Source organism: Perna viridis, chromosome 10 (genome assembly GCF_037379345.1).
Source record: "Perna viridis isolate PV_CMFRI_1.1 ecotype Kerala chromosome 10, ASM3737934v1, whole genome shotgun sequence".
NCBI classification, from domain to species: Eukaryota; Metazoa; Mollusca; class Bivalvia; order Mytilida; family Mytilidae; genus Perna; species Perna viridis.
In genome coordinates, this window is record NC_142454.1 from 6,403,648 (window position 1) to 6,424,123 (window position 20,476).

Sequence of the window (20,476 nt, forward strand, 5' to 3'; positions counted from 1 at the left end):
CAGGAAAGTGTAACTAAGTACCTAACTTTCCCTGACCCAATTTTCACTTGCCCCGGGTAACAGGAAATAGGAATCCTAGAACACTGAACAACATAATTCCATCACAGTCTGACATCTAAACTGTATACAATGTACTCATATTTAGAAATACAATAATCATTTCCAAAAACATATACATGTGTACATGTATTGAAAAGCCTTCAAATGACACAACTGTTTACATGCAAGTAAACAGAATAATTATACAAATCTTCACTCTCTGACATCATTTTGTACTATTCTGTAGAACATGGTCAATTAAAATGACAGACTTTGCAAAACTCTATTTTGTAAACATGACAATTAGCATTAACATTTTACCATGATTTACTTCCAGTTCATAATGAAATATGGGAAGAAGTATTTATTTTCTAGCACACTCCCTCAACCACAACAAGTAAATTTCATGATCGGAAAGTTAAAATGAAATGGAAAATGCCCGCTGGGCCACTGAATTTAGGATGGTTTTTTTTCTGTTCAACATATTGTAAGGGAAAGTAAACTTCAGAACCACGCCAATTCAGTTTCAACAAAAGATGCTCACCTGACCAGTTAGACAAATTTTGTTCTGGTATAATTTTTTTGCCCAAAAAAGAGACATTTTTTAATAAACATGTTATGTTTTGACCAAGTTATGCTTGCACCATCAACTTTGGGGGACAGTTTAGGCTTGTTCATAAATTGCTTTGAGGTTCATGAAGTGTTAACTGTCCCAAAGCTGGTTATTTCACCTGGTCAAAAATTTAAATTGCTTTGAGGTTCATGAAGTGTTAACTGTCCCAAAGCTGGTTATTTCACCTGGTCAAAAATTTAAAGCAATAATCACTTTAAACAGCCAATAGAAATTTTGTCATTTTGGTTATACAATGCACTACATGTACCAAACAAAAATACAAGTACTAATATTATATAACCACAAATCTTTACTAAAACAATTTTTTTTTAGTTTCATGCTACATGTAATTGTATCCTTGTCTACTACAATGCATTCCGAATTAAAAAGACTGATGATTGGGATATAACTAAAAGTAGATTATTTTGTATCTAAATAAAAAAAAATGCAAGTAAGTGTTCTGTTTCACAGTGTTCATTGGATTTAACACAAATGTACATAAAGACACAAAAAATATCTTAAACCATCTAAATACAGAACTATTTTTCAAAATGACACACGAACAACCAAGTAAAAGTTTTATAATCTTGCAAGAAATCCCACTGCCTCAAGACAATCAGAATTTATCAGATACAAATATTTTTAAATCAAATCGATTCATGAGTACAAGTTCATGTATACATGTAGTTAATCACTTTACCTCTGTTGACAGACAAAAAAATCTAATACTATCATCGCTGATGCAAACTTCTTTTGAATTTGCATAAATTTGTCGTTTTTCCACTGCAGTAACTTCACCTTCTATTTTCTCTGGGAGAAATGAATCTCCTATGAGTTTAGGAGTTCTATTCACGTGCAAAACCATTGCTTTTTGCTTAACTACTTTCCAATATCCACACAATCAAATGACACACAATGTTTTTTGGAAAGAAAACTTAATTTCATTGACTATCTCCACACCAATTTATACATGTACACGATAATCAACCACCATTTATCCCATGCAAGATTATGTTGTTTACTGAATATTTTCACAATGACAGGAAAAATGTGGTGTTTTAGATAGGAAGTATTTTAGATTTTATGATAACTACATGTATTGATAGGACATAAAGTAAGAATAGAATATTTCCTGTTTTATGTCTGTTTAGATCTAGCTTAGCTTGGGCAAAATACAAATACATGTACCTGTACCATTTGTATGTGTAATATGACTGAAGGATTCCTGTTTGATTTCCGTGTGGTCTATAGATCTAGCTCAGAAAGATACCAATGACCTATACATATACCATAAGGACGTGAAGTAAGACTGAGGATTTCCTGTTTTATGTCTGTACAGATCCCGCACAAATAGGGCAAGATACCAATGGCCTATACAAGAACCATACCATTTGGACATGCAGTAAGGAAGAGCACTTTCTGAACATCATTATCAAAGACCCAGCTCAAACAGGGCAATTGCCTATAAATGTGTCTGACATTTTATAAATGTATAATGAAATTGATATACAGGATCAAGTATAGTACATCATGTACATTGTATCTGCTTTATAATAAGGTACTTTTTTGTACCATACAAACTTAAGTTTTATATTGGTAAAGCAGTCACAGCTAACCAGAAAGAGTGAGATAGAATGTTCTACATTCAAATCTGATTGTTTATCGGCAGTGCCACAGTAATTTGATATAAGTTTGTGAGTCATTGGAAATAGGCAATATTTTATATTTATCATTGCAGAAACCTCAGATAGAAAATATCAGGCAGCAAGAACAAAATAAAATATGTTTAATTGCTAAAAAACGTATAAGGTTTTTGCATGAATACTGGGGAGTACTGTCACAAGCAGTATCAAATATTGCATGACCTTTTGAGCACAATAATTCTCCTCAGTATTCATTCCATAACCATTTTATTGTATATCAAAGCTTATTTAAAATTCAGTTCTGTTATCAATGACATCAAGAATTAGATGCAATATTACACATGTGGGTATTTCATTGCATGTCTACTTTTGGTTGCTCTCTCATAAGATAATGTAAATGTACTAATTTTAGCAGCAGACAGAAAACCGCGATAAAAAGAACACACGAAATTGATTTTAACACTATGTAACACTAATCATTTTTTTGAAACCATGAAAATTGATACCCAAGAATATGTTCACTTGACAGAATCTATGAAAAATTAGCAACTGCAAAAATTAATATGTTTACAGTATTACATATATTCTGCTTTACAATAATTTCCTTTCTGAATTGGCTAACAATGTAGTATATAATTTTTTTTTTCATGCCAATGAATTTTTGTAGGGATCACTCTTTACATTTTTAGTGCTCTCCATATAGTTGTATAAAGAGGTCAAATACATGTAGCTTTATCTAACACTATCAGTGAATTGCACCAACAGACTTTAAGTTCTTCCAGACGAAAAATTTTTGACATCACTGAAAGAACATTTATTCCAAACACTAGGACAAACACTTATTCTCGTGATGTCAATTTGGTAAAAATTTTATAAAAAAAAAAGGTTTCAGGAAGTCTGCCCCGGCAAACTACCAATTAGCAAATAAAAGTTCATCAGCTACTGAATCATTCTAGTTTTGTCAAATTAAAGTACATATGAGTGAGTTATAATATCCTATTAGCCAGTGGGGATTAAAAGTATTGATAATTTATATCATATTCTGATAATTGATGCAATACAATTTCCTACTCAGACAGGCTTTTCATTATGACTGATTATATTTTATCCATTTATATATTTCAATCTGCACTTTTATATTACAATACATGTAAAAAAAAATTATAACTTTATACTATTACATGTAATTACAACAATGTATATATTGTGCAAGTAAGAAGTACATTGTACATGTACATGTGTATACAATGTGGTTACCTGACCAAATCTGTATTTTGAACTTTTCTTTTCATCTAGCAACTAAAACAAAGGGTTCACAGGAGCTTGAATTGCTCATCTGGTTGATTTTTCCTCTCAAGGGCAATAAATTTAACAAGAAGTTGTCCAACAATTGTGACTGAAGAAGACTTTGGTAAGACTTATCATAACTATCATTTCACTAATTGAAATTTTCTTTCTATTTATCATAGTTTTCAAGATATTGACTGCGATGTGGTCAGAGAAGTTTGTTAAGCAGATTAATTAACAAGACTTAACGAGAAAATTGAGGATGGATCTATCCACAAATTGGAGGTACAGAGCGCAATTCAAAATCTTACATTGAAACAGGAACTTTAACGAAAACTTGATAGTGACATTTAAGATTTAATGGACATGGAAATGTTGAACTGGAGATTTTGGATGCTGACAAATTCCATCAACACATACATATTTCAATCCACCGTTACCAAGAAGTTGAATTGGAGTAAAACAGGAATCGGTGAGTGAATTTGCTTCTTCTAGTACAATACAAACTGCTATGGCATCCACCTTACAAGGATTGAATCACAATACTAACCAGCACACCAATGAAGCATCAAATATATGTTCAGATCTGTTCTTTCCACCAGAGATGAGAATACGACACAAAAGCCTGGAGCATTCACATGCTACGCCATACTATTGGAAAAGAAAAATGGGCATTAAAAGCAGGACACCCCATTAATACAGATGATTTGTCATAAACTGCATCTTTTATTACAAGAGCAATACAGAAAGACAAGTACAGAAACAGAGCACAAGAGTGATAATCCATCATTTTCATCGACAGGGGTGATAATCCTTCAATTGCCATTAAAACATGCATATATTGTAATAAAAACCAAGCGCCTGAAAATTGCACTAGTTACTGATATCGACAGTCGTTCACACAATTACCAAGAGGAAATAGCTTTGTTTCAACTGCTTAGGTTCACACAAAGCATCAGAGTGCCATTCAAAATACAAGTGTAGAGTATGTGACAAGAAACATCACATAAGTCTTTGCAACCCAGCCAATAAGCCAGACAACCAGCCTACACACTATCAAAAATATATACCCATCACTGTGAATGCAGGCAATACTGAATCCTTGTCATCGTTAAATTCATCAGCCACTAACACTACAATCCAGGAGTTTTGTTGAAAACAGCAATCGCCCCAATCTGGAACTACCAAAACAGTGCAACAGCTAACATTCTGTTAGATGAAGGGTCTCAGAAATCATTTATTTCTGAGGAACTAACCTCAAACCTCCAAATCAAATCAAAAGAAACTGCAACAATCAACCTATCTATAATGTATGTTCAGGAAAAATAACTGAAACATAGGACACATTGATAAGGCTATCATTGAACTGAAAACTGAGAATGGTAATATATTAGGAATAGAAGTGCTTATTGTCCCAAGTATAGCAGCCCAACTTAGTAAAACTGCTCACTTTGAAGTTTCAAATTACTATACTTATGTATTTGAAACTTGCCCATCCCGTGTCAGCAGACCAAAAAATCAAATTGAATCTACTTAAGGAGTCGACCTCTACTGGGAAATAGTACAAAATAGACAAGATGATGAACATTATAATCATTCACAAGGTAAATGATTTAGAGTGTTTTTGGAATTTAAAGTCAATGGGTGTGTCAAACAAAGAAATTACATCAAAACCAGAGTGACATCATATCAGGTTACCGATGTTACTTTCAATGGAACCTAACACTGTGCAAAACTGCCATGGAAAGATGATTACCAAGACTTCTGACTAATGAAAACATCATAAAGATGAGAAATATTTGCTTAATTAATAAACTAAGTTGAGACTGTAATATGCCCAAAATCTACGGCGACATCATAGTTGATCAGGAGAAATGCAGATTTATAGAGCAGGTTCCAGAAGATGCTAAGATATCTGAAAACAATGTAGTACACTACATGCCGCATCACACATTTAAGAAGGATTCATCGACGACATCCATCCTTATTAGGTACGACTGCAGCTGTCAGGAGTCACCAGAAAGTCCAAGTTGAAATGATTGCCTCATGTCCCTCACACCAGAGCTGAATGACCTTACAGGTATTCTTGCGTGTTTCTGCCTTCATAGATATGCCATATCATCAGACATAGAAAAGGCCTTTTTGCAGATTGAATTAAACAAACAAAATAGGGGCGCTACCAGATTCTTTTGGTTGAGTAACTCAAAAGATGCTTTTAGTCCTGAATACAACTATGTTAAAACACCTAACGTTCTGATTTGCTGAAATTTTATCAGGAATCCTGATACATACAAGCAAACGGTGGATTTACCCTTCGTTCATAGGCGTCAAACAACATGACTACAACAAACAGCTGAGAATGACAAATGAGCAATAATGATGTGATAAAAATCTTAGGACTGTGATCGAAGGTAGATACAGACAAGATTTTGTTCCAACATAATTTTTCGGAGATACAGGAAGTAGCTCTGGTGACTCCTGACACAAAATGAGACATACTTAGCAAATCTTCAAGGATATTCAATCCACTAGGAATCTTTAGCCTGGTTACAGTACCAGCTAAACTACTGATGCAAAAACTGTGGGAAACTAAATTAGGTTCTTTCATTTCGGTGCCCCAAGTGTCTAAGTTCATATATGCCGTTGAATCATGTCAGTAATGGTTCTCAGTTTTTATTATAATGTACTTATTTTGTTTACATCAACTTTTGTAACATCATATAAATGCCTTGAATACAGTGAACAAACACGACTGCTTTTTACTATTTATTTACTAGTGAAGTACTTACCCTGCAACCCCCCTTCACTACAGGGTTAATACCCCAAAAATCAATACCAACCTTCCTTTAGTAGTTTTGAACCTTATTATAAAATCTTATAAAGATCAACCGACTAACATTTAAGTTATCATATGTGTCTAAGCACAACAGTGACAGCAACATACCATTATAGAACTTCAAATTTTTTGCAGTGGTATAAAAAACTTGTTTCTGACCCCTTTTCGGCCCATAATTCATCAATGGTTAGAGTCACAATCCACATAATCAATCCCAGCTTTCTTTGTGTGGAAAACATGTAACACCTTGTGGTATAATTTTATAGATAGTCCAGTTATTGTAAAGACATCGGGAAAAATGCCTGTTTTTTGTCCTTAATGCCTAAACAGTTGAAATCACAACCCCAAATATCAACACAAGACATCCTTTTGTGGTATGGCACATTGTGGTACAATTTCTAAGACATTCATTCACTTATTAGGTATAGTCAAGTTAAATTGTCCATACATGTATGTAATAAATCAGTCCTTTCCTTCAAAATTATCAATGACTGGCCCAAATAATAAAAGATTCTATAGGATTCAACTAGTCTGAAACAAAAAATGTACACATCATTTCACTAGCCCGAGCCAATTTTTACCAGCCGTGGGCTTCAGGCTAGTGGCTTAAGGCAAGCACTGATAAAAAGGCTGGTTTCTGGTCCGGTATCAAGTGGACACCCCTAAAAACAATCCCAGCCTTTTTGTTGTATAGCACCTTGTGGTATAATTTCATGAAGATCCATTCATTCACAGTGATGTTCTTATCTAGATACATCGTGAAAAGCTTGTTTCTAGCCCTTTTTTGGCACCTAATTCCTAAATGATTCAAGTGAAAAACTCAAAAATCAATCCCAGTCTTCCTTATGTTGTTTAGAGCCTTGTGGTGTCATTTCATAAAGATCCATTCACTCATAGTCAAATTGTTTTCCATATATCATGAAAACGCTTGTTTCCCTTTTCTGCCAATACAGTACAGAAAGAGACATACTATGACTGAACACTGATATATTGGTGTACCACTTTTTGAGTGGCTCTAAATAATTTTTTTCTATAAGTGATATTTTGTTAGCTCTACCACTTTAAATGCAGAAAAATTATAAAAATATCTTAAAAGACTATAAAGATGATTACTACCACTATAAAAGTGGTACACCACCATGTCAGTGATCAGTCACGGTATGTCACTTTCTGTACTGTAATTCATGAACAGCTCGAGTCACAACCTACAAAATCAATCCCAGCCATTCCTTGTAGTATAGCACCTTGTGGTACATGTACAATTTCATAAAGATCTATGCACTTCCATGAACATGTTTACATCAATGAAGTTATTTTCTGGACACCAAAGAGTCCACAGATACAGTCCAACAATGTCACAGATGATGACTGCATGATACAATGTACTATTATATGGCTGCATATAGCAGTCATTTAAAAATTGAAAAAACAACACAAAAGTACAATATATCCTTGTAGTAACATGTAAGCTGTATATTCAGTTTCAAGAAAGAATAATAGCACATTGCTGTCAAGTGTCAACACAAAAAGGCAGATGTTAATCATTCCAAAATGCATTTTACACTTTATTGAAATGGCAGAAAGATTTCAAAAAATGAAATTGATGTTGATTAACAGTAACTTTAGAATTTATGGCTTATGTACATGTACCTGCTTGGGACAAAGTAGAAATCATAGAACACTGAAAACTGTGTTGTGAACTTAGACATGTTAAAATGTCCCATGACATGGTATTAGAATGACAAGTACAATGTGTATAAACTTGTCATTCTTTCAAAACTGACAGTGACTTAGTGATCTAAATGGATTCAGTTGTACTGTACGTACATGTAGAGGACACAGGTCACAACAGAAGCAATGGCAGGTTGTTAGCTTAACTACATGTATCAGTTCAATTTGTAAATTCATTACTGAATATAGCAAATCTTAATAAAAAGCTTTAATGGGCACATGTTATGACTACGGAGGTCAAAGTGGAATCAAGGTTCTTGCGGTAATCAAAAGAATGTAATCCAGGGACAAAGACCAGACATGGAAAACAAAAACAACAAACAACATAAAGTAACTAAAACATTTTAAATAATCAATCTGTAGCGAAAGAATAATCAAGGGAACCAAGGCTATAGCGGTAATCAAAAGAATGTAATCCAGGGACAAAGACCAGACATGGAAAACAGACATACACAACAAAGAACATAAAGTAACTAAAATCATACATACAAAGTAACAAAAGCAAATGAGCAACTTGGACTCCACTAAAAACTAGGAGCATGGACCAAGTGCACCGGAAGGGTAAGCATCCTCTACTTTTCTAGAAACACCCGCCGAGTTACCCCTTATGTATGGGCATACCATACAAGCTAAATAGTTTATACAGTTCTGAATTTTGATTGCTATTTTTTATTTGCATGATGGCTAAACTATTTTTTATCTACATGTACCATGTACATTTAAATTTTGTTTTTTAATGAGTATGAAAGAAAAAAATTTAAAGCCGAAGCAGTCACACATACATGTAAAAGAAATTGCTTTAACAACAATGAATATGTCTAATTAAAACACGTACAAATGATTACATCTGTAATCTACTAAGGATTGAATCATTTCAAACTAAAGATGCCTGTATTGCAAATTTATTAGGCACCTGTACATGACCTTGCTGACTCTCTTGTGTACCTAATAAATTTGCTGCCATAAGGAAATTTGAAATTTCTTCACTTTTATTATATTTAAAAAAAAAACTATTTCAACTGAGCATATTATACATGTACTTTAAAACATACTAGAACTACAGCAATATTTCAGCTATATTCAGACAATGAACATGAAATGGATGATAAAATGAACATGAAATGATGAAAAAAGAATGGGTCACAAGGATAATAGGGTCGACAAATTTTGATTGCCACTAGAAAAAGGGGGGATGGGTAAGGTCGGGCAATTTAGCCTCCTGTGGCGGAGCGCAAAGGTTCCTACTCCTATCGAATACCACAGCAGGGTTCTTTAACGTGCGAGGAACGCAGCATCTTTCCCAACACGGTGCACCACTATGGTTTGCGGTCAGGTTTTCCGTATTATAGCCTGACAACCCCAGCATGTAACATGCCAGGGGTACTCCATTCCACCACCTGGGGCACACATCCCAGTTGCTCTGTGGGCAGAGCGCCTAGCCCCCGGCTAGGTTTCTGAGCACTATTTAGTCACCTTTTACGACAAGCTTAGCGCTGCTGCAGGCCTATTCTTTTGACACCCGGACCTGCACGGGGTATGACAGACACATGGGTAGATAACTACCATTATCATGACCCTCTTGTCACTTTTTAGAAGAGGAAAAATTAAAAATACACTCAGAGTAAGAGAATTCTATACTGGGCAAGTCACTTCACAATAAATGTAGGTTCTAAATACAATAATGATTGGTAAATTTTACTTAGTGTTAAATGCGGGTATATTTTGTCCTTGGACTTTAGGTGTTAGTGGTTAGTATTTACTACAGTAAAACCCATGCAATTTGCAAAATATGTCCCAAAAATGTCGGTTCACACATTGTCCCACATAAAAACCCCCATGGGAATTTTCAAAAGTTGGCAGGTATGCAAGTACAGTACCTGAACCGATCAGCACAACAAATATTGTGATCAGTCATCGATCCGTCAAACCGATTCATTAAACTGATGATTGCACCCTGTGACCACAGAGTGGTCTCTGCATTTTATGGTTTTCTTTGTTTTCGATGTCAATTTTATACATATTTACATAATATAATAGACTTACACATGAATTTGTACTTTTATTTCACATTTCTTTTATTTTAAACAGATCATCCCTCATTTTACATAATAAAACTGCGAACAGATCGGTCAGTTGTCTATCCGTCCAATCTCTGCGTGGATCGGTTCAAGGACTGTATTATAAAAGTAGTTACGGTACATGGAACTAAATACACATTATGTATTGAGTTATGTCACGAGGCCAGCAAACAGAATAAATTTGTTTTCAAATTGAAAAAAAAATGCTGAGTTTACTCTACACAAGTTAATATGTATGAAATTCATAATTGCAGTGAGATAAGGTTTTGTATGATTGTACATACGTGTATGTAGTACTATGTACGCACTAAAATAATGAATGTAGTGTTCGAAATGGTTTTAAACCAAGAAAAAGGTAGAACCCACCAAGTTCATCTGGGACTCACCTTTCCAAAAAGTGATGAATCCCAGGACTCACCATGTAAAAATCTTAGTGAGAACCCTGCTTTGTTAGTACCAGCTGCTCTGGTGGTGTAACATCTATTTTGCCGGATTTATTTTGGACTCGACTTGATTATGAATTGGATTAGTGTTCAATACAGTATGCAGTGTTTTTTTCTTGACAAACAAATTAACTACAAGTAAAAAGAACATTAAACCAAGTATATACAATTGCTTACCATTTCTTCTGAATGTGCCAAGAACACATGGCATTCATAATCACAGTATAAATTTTGTCTTGAGAGATAGGCAAAGCATCTTGGATCCTGATGGGTTTTGGCAAATTTTGACAAACAAATTAACTTGTGCTCAAACAATGGTTTAGATTCCTCACTGGCATCTTTCATAGGCGTAGCTTGAAGGATGTGAGGCAACACTTTTAAGCACACTTCTTTAAAAGACTCCTTCCTCCTTTTGACTTCAGCCATAACCCAAGGCATGACATACTGGGGTGGATATCTCCTGTCAAGTATAGAAGCCCCAAGATACATGACAACAAAGGACTTCCCTCCATTGGAATCTTGCTTTGACTCATCCATTTTAGAGCTTTTAATCAGCTGTATGAAATAAGGTTTAAACTAAGATGAAAGCAGTTATAAATAGATGCAGGTCATGAAGGGCCTTTTAGGTTTGTGGGTTAACCCAAAATTTGAGTGAAGGACAGTTATTTTTTTTTAACAAGACATATATGTCATGTAGTTAAATTTAGAGACTACACTATACCCGTATGACAAAAACGAAACTGTTCACAAATACTTTTCACTCATTTTCGGTTACAAAAATATCTACAAATTCTTGGTGTTGTCCCAACTCCAAAACAACTATTTGCCAACAGCTGATCAAGTTCAATGCCCGCCATCTTTGTGACGTCCAAATATATTCTTTTAAAAAAGGTGCACAATCCATTTGACGATAATGGAATGAAATAAAAGAAGCTTGACAATGTCTATCGTGTCATAATCTCTGTTTACTTTCGCTGACACAACCACATCTGCATTGTTTTCACACGTGCATAATCAGACACCGGAAGTATATTTTAGCCTCTTGCATCTTGGGAAAACAACCGGCATAAATCATGACTGAGCAACGTTGGGTACCTTTAGAATCAAATCCAGACGTAAGTAAAGAATGATACACTTTCTCACGATTAAAAGCGTTTCTTATTTATTTTATTTCATTCAAATGACTAACTGACATAACCTCAGATTCGCTTTTTTCTGTTTTTCAGGTGCTGAACAAGGTATGGGTACAGATTAAATGGACAAGGGGAGGCAACTCTTTCACACAAACACACACACACACACACACACACGTGTGTGTGTGTGTGTGTGTGTGTGTGTGTGTGTGTGTGTGTGTGTGTGTGTGTGTGTGTGTGTGTGTTTTTTCTTTATGATAAGTATTATCTTAAATATCATGCACAAAATGTGTGAATGCTTTTATACCGGAAACAATACCATATCTCACACGTTATTGATTTTTGAACAAATTGCCTTAATTTGTCAAATTCAAGATTCATAATATGTATGATAAAATATTTTTGACACAATGAAAATGACATGCACAATGAAAAAGACTTCAACTTGGTCAACATTCCTTGGTTTTGACGATGCAGTTCATTGTTACATTTTATTCTTATGGTTGTAGACATGGCTTGCTTTATATGTCGTCCACTTCCGGATTTTTCTGAGTTAGGCATTTAAATTGGTATGACTCATTGTCATGACATAAGAATCTTTCCATTTTTACGTGCATTGCATGAATTGATCTGGATCTTATGGTTTTATTAAGAAAGTAATAGCTTTAACAGAAAGTATTTGAATATGCATGAATTATTATGAAAAGCCTGTCTAAGGAGGCTTAAATCTATTTCTTCATGTTTTGTATGATAGAAAATGATCATTCATTTAGAGTAGATGAACCCCCTGGAAGGATAAGACTAATGTTTCCAGGAGTTTTCTCCTTGTATCCCATTGCTACCTATATCCTATGAACTAGAAATTTGATGATCGAGTTACATCTTTTTTCTAATTTCACAGGTCAAAACGCTCGTACACATACATTAACAATGTTATTTTTAATTTTTGATATTATCATAAGCAAGGAGTTAAGTACAGAAGGATTGGTATCTCGTACACTTATCCATAATATGTTAATAAATATGTGAGGCATAGGTGTTAACTCTCCTGTTTTTTGTAGGAGTCTCCTGTAATTTTACCTTAAAAACAAAAAAAGTCTCCCATACGGGAGGCATCGATCTCCCGGTTTCAAGAATTCCTCCCGTGATTGAATTTATCTAATTTTTGTTAATTTTTGTCTGCCATTTTTGTTTACGTCAACAACTGCATGGGTCACAAAATCACTTTATCAACAAAATGCTTTGAACAGCTGATCGACATATGAGTCTCTCTAGAATTATCCTCTTTCGTATTGACAAATAGTATGATTTATAATTTTGAGTGGATAGTTATGTCAAGATTTTACAAAATTTGTGGCCTAACACAACTTACCATTCTGTGTGGATGATCATTTTACTGACTTATTGAAAAAAAACATTCCCTGACAATAAAATTGCACAGAAATTTTAATGTAAAAGGACTAACTGCACCCAAATCATAAAGCAGGTTATCATATCAAGTCTTTAGGCTACAAATGTACAGTGATTGAAAACTGTAAACAGATACCATTCAGTATTTTATGTGATGGAAGCAATGGTAGGGGTGCCAAAAAGTTCTTTGCTACTCTTGTTCGCAGTTTTAAAGATAGAAGCAGGTCCATCAAAACCAGATTCATTGACATGCCAGTGATGAACATTGGAACAGGACAAAATCTATTTTATGCCATACCAAGCATCACTTCTGTGAATACATGTATAATTCATTTTGTTGATTCATTTGTTTATACATGTATCATGTATTTATGGTTTTGAAAAAAAATATTTTAAATCCTCTGTTTTATTTAATTTATAACATAACAAAATATGTTGATAATATCATTACTCAAAATATCCTGCAATTTTATGATGGATTGCAGGAGATCTCCTACAATTAGGTTTGACTAGGTTAACAGTTATGACGTTGGGTGATTAGCATGCAAGATTACCCATGATGTATTTTGTTGATGCTGAACATGCCCTGTTAATGGCTGACATTCCACTGCTTGTGATAACAATGTTTTTATATGCCTTGGTTTAGACCCCTGACTGCATAGCCCTGCCTTCGAGGGTGGTTTCCCTCCTCATTTAAAATTCAAACTACTTCAAAATCTGAACAGTCATCATAACATTTATTTCAAATTGATCTAAAATTGTCCAAGAGTGTATATAAGGAGTTCTATAGCCTTAGCCTTCCCTTCTTTTGTGTTATCAATGCTTTTATTTGTCATAATTTTGACTGTTCAAGGATTTGTATAGGAGATATATAGCAAAATCAATTTGAAAGATTCAAACTCCTCCCTCATGGTCCTGAATATTGACATAAGTTAATTTTGTTCGTATAGTATGGTATTTATTGGTTTTCCGAAAACCTTCCTTGCTTGATCCCCATATATTGAGAGTATTAACCAACAATTACGAGACACTTGAAAATATAAGTAACAAGTATGATTAAGGTAAGTCTTGCCACGCAAGATAGAACGAGAAAGCATGAGATTCCAATCCTGTCTACTATGATGATCCTTGTCATAAGTGAAATATTAAGAGTATGTCAGTATTTGTACCCTTCAAAAAACCCTCTGTACCCCCAAGTTCAAAGGTCAGTGGATGCATGAACCCTAAGATGCAAAAACTAATGGGCATGCAGGCTTGATTATCAGGGATCAAACTTGGGATTTTCTAGCTGGTAGCGAAGACTGCATTTCTGTAGATTCAACTATATTCTACACAAAAGTTTGGTAGTCCAACTCAGAATTTGGTTGCCATGGGAACTGGGTGAATGCTAATTTAAGCCTTCGTATATCTAGTTTACTGTTTCATTTTATTATGTTATTCAACTTATTATAAGCAGAGTTCTTGAAAAGTGTTTTAGGTTTTGGTGATAAAGTTTTTCAAAATTTCTACATAATCAGCTTATTTCCTGGCTCAGAAGTCCTGTAAAAGTTCCTTGTGTTTTTATTTTTCCAGAAACTATTGCCATTAGTTTTATTACTTTACAAGCATTACAATAACCTGATATTTGTTCTGATCAGTAATTTTAATTTTTGATATGAACATGCACGGCCTAATCTAGACATTGATGAAAAAGGAGAAGTTTTAGGCAATTCCGTTTGAAAAATTAAAATTTTGACATTTTTGTCCATGTAATCTATTACGAAAACTTCTCCTTGTCAGACAAATGGAAGTACATGTAGTGAGCACAATCATGGGGAAGTTTTTGCTGAATTTTCCCTCTAGATTAGGCCCTGAACCTGATTAAAAATGAGAACATTATTATTTTCATTAACCCATCAAATTGCAGACTCAGCATGTTGTGAATAGAGAACTCCAACCTGTTCATACTGATTACACTTGAAGCAAATTTAATAGAAAATGTTTATTCCTTGACAACTAGACCAAGGATTGACTTTGGCTTTAAAATGACTAGAAGAGGGGTAGGACATGCATACTTTGCCCAAGTTGTTATGGTTACAGGATTTGAATGAAAGATAGAAAATAACAGAAGTGAGAATTTTAAGGGAGAGTGCAGTCAAACCTGTATTAAGCAGTCACCTCTGGGGAATACTCATTGTGACATTGTAGAGGTGACCTTTGAAATGAGGTTTCAAGTTGTTATGCAGAAGACTTTGATGTCAGCTTATAATCCCATATTCATTTAGATTGTACTAAGTCTATCTGTGATTGTCATAATATTACATGTAATTGCCTTTCATTTTCACTTGCAGATTCATGTGTACCAGGTATAAAAATATTTTTATTCAAAATATCATTCAGATAAAAATATATGACAATAAATAACAAATCATTGATTTCCTCATTTCCCTTTTGAGTTGTTTCCTTTTTCGTTCACCGTCTGCTTTTCTTTTGACAATTTGTGAGTAATTTGTGTTTTTCTGGCACCCATTTCCTTTGCAACGGCACATGAAGGTATTATGTTTTGACCCATTTGTCAGTCAGTCCATCTTCAGTTTTCCAGTCTTTTTTGGAAATTCTTGTAGATATTGACATGATTTTTGGTATATAAATTCACCATGATAAGTTACAGGTTAGTTTTAATTTTCGTTGTGCTCCAATGATTTTTACTGCAATTACAAGCCTGGAACTTAGCAAAATTAACTGTAATAACCTTTTTTCCGTTTTTTTTTTTCTAAACGCTTGCAGATATTGCCATGATTTTTGGTATACAAGTTCACCATGATAAGTTACAGGACAAGTATATAGTTGGTTCTGCTCCTATGATTTTTACCGAAATTATGGACCTTGAACTTGGGTAAATTAACAGAAAATAACCGCTTTTTCAGACTTTTTTTCTTAACGCTTGCAGATTATGACATGATTTTGGGTATATAAGTTCACTATGATAAGTTACAGGTCAAGTGTACGTTTTGCTCTGCTACGATATTTACCTTCGATTAATTAAAACTCCATGAAATCACAGTCTGGAGTTTGATACAACCATTCTGAGTAACAGAATTTAGTTAGAAGGTAAGGTCTAAAGTCTGGAAAAACACACTAATTCCTTTTTTATCTGGGTCCTTCTATATGTATTTCTCTTACAAACAAATTTACTTGAGTATCCAACATGGGGACATGTGGGGTATGTGAGAGCACTCACTAAGGTTCTTTTTTTTAATTGCCTCATTTCTATTGAACAGTGTCAAAATTTTCCGTTTCTGAGACATTTTATTGCAACTCAAACTACAAGGAGTTAAATCTATATTTAACTCCTTGTTGGTCAGTGATTAAGTCGTAAAAATTTCAGACATCAGTTTAATTATGAAAGTTTGAGTTTGATAAGGAGTTAAATATATTTTACTCCTTGCGAACGGTGCATAAATATCTCACCGTTGCTATCAAGTCCTTAATTTTGTTTTCATTGCAATACTGATTTAATTCCTTGGGCAACCTAATTATCTATATTTACATGTACTAAATATACTTAAATTATGTGACACGGTACGGGTCATGTAATAAACCAAATGTTTACAAAATGGCCAGTATAAGAAGTCAGAAAGCTTTCGGCCAAAAAAATAGGTGACTGTTGGCCGTGTTAGGGAGGTGACCGCTGATTTGAGTTAAAATATATAGAGAAAACAGTTGGGTTGATTTTAAAATGACCGTAAAGTGAAGGTGACCAGTGATTTGAGGTGACTGGCAAAGCAGGTTTCACTGTACATATATTAAGAAGGGAAAAAGTAACACAGTATGTAAGAGTAACACAGATGACAAAGGAGGGATGTTGAAAGCAGAGTTGAGAGTGAGAATGAAACTAAGATGTCATTATAGAATATGAAATAGGGTAGACCCGGTACAATTAAACACAGTATAGAAAAATGAAATTTCAGTTATGCATTTATTAATATAGGACTGATTATTTTGATTTATCCTTAACAAAACTTATACTGATAATAGTTTGGAATGACAAAAATCTAAAGGGTATCAGACCAAATGACTGATCAAACTTTTTCTTTTCAAAAACTCTGCATTAAAGAAAATCATCTTGCTTGGAGGTATAAAAATCCTGATCAAAATTTTACAATCTATTACATGTATGTAGGTGAGATATACATGTATTTTGAATCACTATTAATTTTTTCCTTCATTTATTTCTCTAGTACATCTACAACTTAGGTGTACCTAAAGAATGGCAGTTTGTAGATATATATGGACTGGACACAGAACTTTTGGCCATGGTCCCAAGGCCTGTTGCTGCTGTTGTCCTTCTTTATCCTATCACTGAAAAGGCAAGTACATAGTAAAAAGTATTGGTAAAGCACGGTTGTCTTTTGCATTGTCATCATCCATAGACACTTGGTTTTGTGCACTAACTTGAGTACTAGTTGGTTGATCTTTATAAAATTTTGTAACAAGGTTTCAATCTATAAAAGGAAGGTTGGTATTAATTTGGAGGTTATGGCCTGAACCTTTTTAGAATTAGGAGCCAAAAAGGTGCTAAAACAAGCATTTCATTGAATTAAATTAAATTATATAAGTCCTTAAAAAACATAGCAATGTCTGCAATATTATTTCACAATATTCTGTACCACAATGGGCAAACTTGAATTGATTTTTTTGGGAGTAATATTTGAACCTTTTTAGGAATTGGGTGCCAAAAGGGGCCATGCGGAAATAAGCACTTTCCTGATTCTTGACAATATTGATTATTATTAGTAATAGAATGTCTATGAAATGTCACAAGGTGCCATATCACATTAGGAAAATTGAGATTGATTTTTGGGGGTTGTAAAATGAGCAAGATAAGATAAAAAAAGAGGCCATAAAACATTTTTTCTGATCTCTAGTAAGGGGGAATAAATCTCTTTTAAATTGTACAATAAGGTGCCATACCTTTGATTAACATACAAAAAGATATACTTTCCAACCACAACTCTACACTCTGCTCCTTTTTATTGGAATATTGGGTTATAGTATGGTGAATGTTGTAAGGCAGGGAAGTTATTTTCATTATATTTCTCAGCAACTTTTAATAGCACCCTCTTGATATTTGGTATGCAGCATCAGGTATGTAAGAACCACTTTCAGTCCTGTTGGATATCTACTTCCTGTTTAACAAAATCTGGCCATTTCTATCTTAGATCCATTTTTTCAATAATTAAGAAATACTTGAATTTCATTGGATTTTGATTAAAATTGTTTTTATTATTACATGTACCAGTAGGTCTTACGAAAAACACAGAATAAATAAAGGACTTTACATGCTTGGGTTGTTTCTTTTTTTTTTTTTTTTTTAAATATGGTACTAATACAATAATAACAGAGGTGGATTGCAATGAAAAACATGACATATACTGTAAAGGTATTTAATTTTGGTGGTGGAAAGATAAATATGAAAAATAGTAACTGGGAAAATGATTTATTATATACATGTAATTAGCAGTGCTATATCGAATGATCCTAGTGTAATAAATTTTGATAATTCACACTGCGAAATAAATTTGGTAATTTCACTCTTGGACTTTCTCCCGCCAAAATATCACAACTTTGATATCAATCTGCCAATCACAGAATTTAAAATTCATATTCAAAATATCGATAAAATACTGAGAAAATCTATATAATAAATAGGATGATCAATTGGTTATCATGAATACCACAAATATGATCACTTGTGCAAAGAACGCTTGAAGATTTAACTTGTGCACGGAACAAGTTCCGCTCACTTGTTAAATCTAGGCTTTCTTCGGCACTTGTGATAATATTTTTGTTATCCTATTATCCTATTATTCTAACACTGCAAAATTAATCCATTTACATTATATTTTCAATCCATTTAATTGTTCCATTTCAGGTAAAGGCCAATCCTCTTGGTGAAGTGAAGCAGTCTTCTGATATATTCTTTGTAAAACAGACCATATCCAATGCCTGTGGAACTATTGCTATTGTTCACAGTCTAGCCAATAATAAGGACAAAATACCATTTATAGGTTTGTAGTGCTTTTGAGTCAAGTACACTGTCAGTAATACTATGGATGGAAGAACTTTTTTTTCAGATGGTTCATATTTTCCCCCCTCCTTCAAACAAGGTACTGTGAAATCTCTGTACCTCAAAATTCAAGTGACCAATCAGATGTGTCCAAGCAATCAAGAGTTTTATCAACTATTTGGCGATTTATCGATATTGTTTACTTTCTATCATTTTGTCATATTTGTATAATTTTCAGAAGGTACACATGCTGTTTAGAAATAGTTAAATCAAATATAATTAATGATTAGACTCTCATCCCATCCAATCCATAAAAAATTGACAAAAATTTTAAAAATTGCTACAGGTCTTTCAAAATCAGGACTTTTTTCGCATCGGTTTCTAGTATTTAGATACAATATCACAATTGTGTCATTTCTTGGTGATTAAAACAATTTTTCTTCTTTGAAACTGTTGTGGCTATGGATTTTGAACTTATCTATACTTCAACAGGCCTTTCATTAAGAGGCGGTACCAGGTACTTTTACCCTTCTAAACTACTGAAAGGTACCTCCAGGATTTTAAAATTTGATACATTTTTATTAAACAAAATGATGGAAAGTACCTCCTACAAAGCCAAAGGTACCTGCATTGCAAAAAAAATAATGAAACCCCTACTTCAAATAGCTAATATTAGGCTAGCAAATATTTAGCAAGAAATAAGAAGTAAAATGCTCCCACCCGCCTCATATTTTGTGAAGATTGGATGAGATTCTAATATTTAAATTTACTTGGCCTAATATGTAGGGTTGATTTAAATATTTACAGGGTCATCCTTTTTTTAATTTTTTTAATTTTGTTTATTTCTGTTGTCATATTAGTTAATTTGTTTCCATCATCATGCTGACTTATATAAATTCTTCAATCAATGCCATGTCTAGTTGAACATACACTAATTGATAATGACACACATATTTAACAGTTGTTACATTTAATGAGAAAAAAAATGTGACCAATTCAAGTAAGCTATGGTACAAAAATTTTTAACTGCCTGAGTATTCATTGTTTAAATATATCAGCTGCCACTAATGATTATAGAGAAGAAGAAACTGGTACTTTAAAATTTGAGAAATCCCATGTCTTCAGGTCATCCTTGTTTGATCAAGTTTGACTGTATGGTCATTTGTATGTCTGTCTTTTTGTCTATCCATCTGTTCATGTACTTTGAAAGCATA

At 33.7% G+C, this 20,476-nt stretch overlaps 2 protein-coding genes and 1 long non-coding RNA gene across 9 annotated transcripts in view; 2 read left to right on the forward strand and 1 right to left on the reverse strand.

Annotated features, from left to right (window-relative positions):
• The window catches only part of LOC148604299 (TBC1 domain family member 1-like), a 48,542-nt gene extending 37,328 nt beyond the window's left edge, over positions 1-11,214 (reverse strand). For 4 of the 5 annotated variants that reach the window (XM_088550676.1, XM_088550674.1, XM_088550675.1 and 1 more), the window contains exon 1: positions 10,848-11,214. In XM_088550676.1, the coding sequence (XP_088406802.1) occupies positions 10,848-11,207 (360 nt within the window). In that variant the 5' untranslated portion in view covers positions 11,208-11,214. Of the gene's footprint in view, positions 1-1,352; positions 1,671-10,847 lie in introns of those variants that run through there. The other variant, XM_088550677.1, reaches the window with a different exon arrangement.
• LOC148604300 (uncharacterized) lies at positions 1,656-6,334 on the forward strand. Its single transcript, XR_015916175.1, has 2 exons — positions 1,656-1,766; positions 3,765-6,334. It is a non-coding gene; the product is annotated as an uncharacterized LOC148604300 (long non-coding RNA).
• A 506-nt stretch (positions 11,215-11,720) lies between the features above and the next one.
• The window catches only part of LOC148604301 (ubiquitin carboxyl-terminal hydrolase-like), a 48,693-nt gene continuing 39,937 nt past the window's right edge, over positions 11,721-20,476 (forward strand). For 2 of the 3 annotated variants that reach the window (XM_088550679.1, XM_088550681.1), the window contains exons 1-4: positions 11,721-11,785; positions 11,897-11,908; positions 17,434-17,562; positions 19,128-19,263. In XM_088550679.1, coding sequence (XP_088406805.1) covers positions 11,744-11,785; positions 11,897-11,908; positions 17,434-17,562; positions 19,128-19,263 — 319 coding nt within the window. In that variant the 5' untranslated portion in view covers positions 11,721-11,743. Of the gene's footprint in view, positions 11,786-11,896; positions 11,909-17,433; positions 17,563-19,127; positions 19,264-20,476 lie in introns of those variants that run through there. The other variant, XM_088550682.1, reaches the window with a different exon arrangement.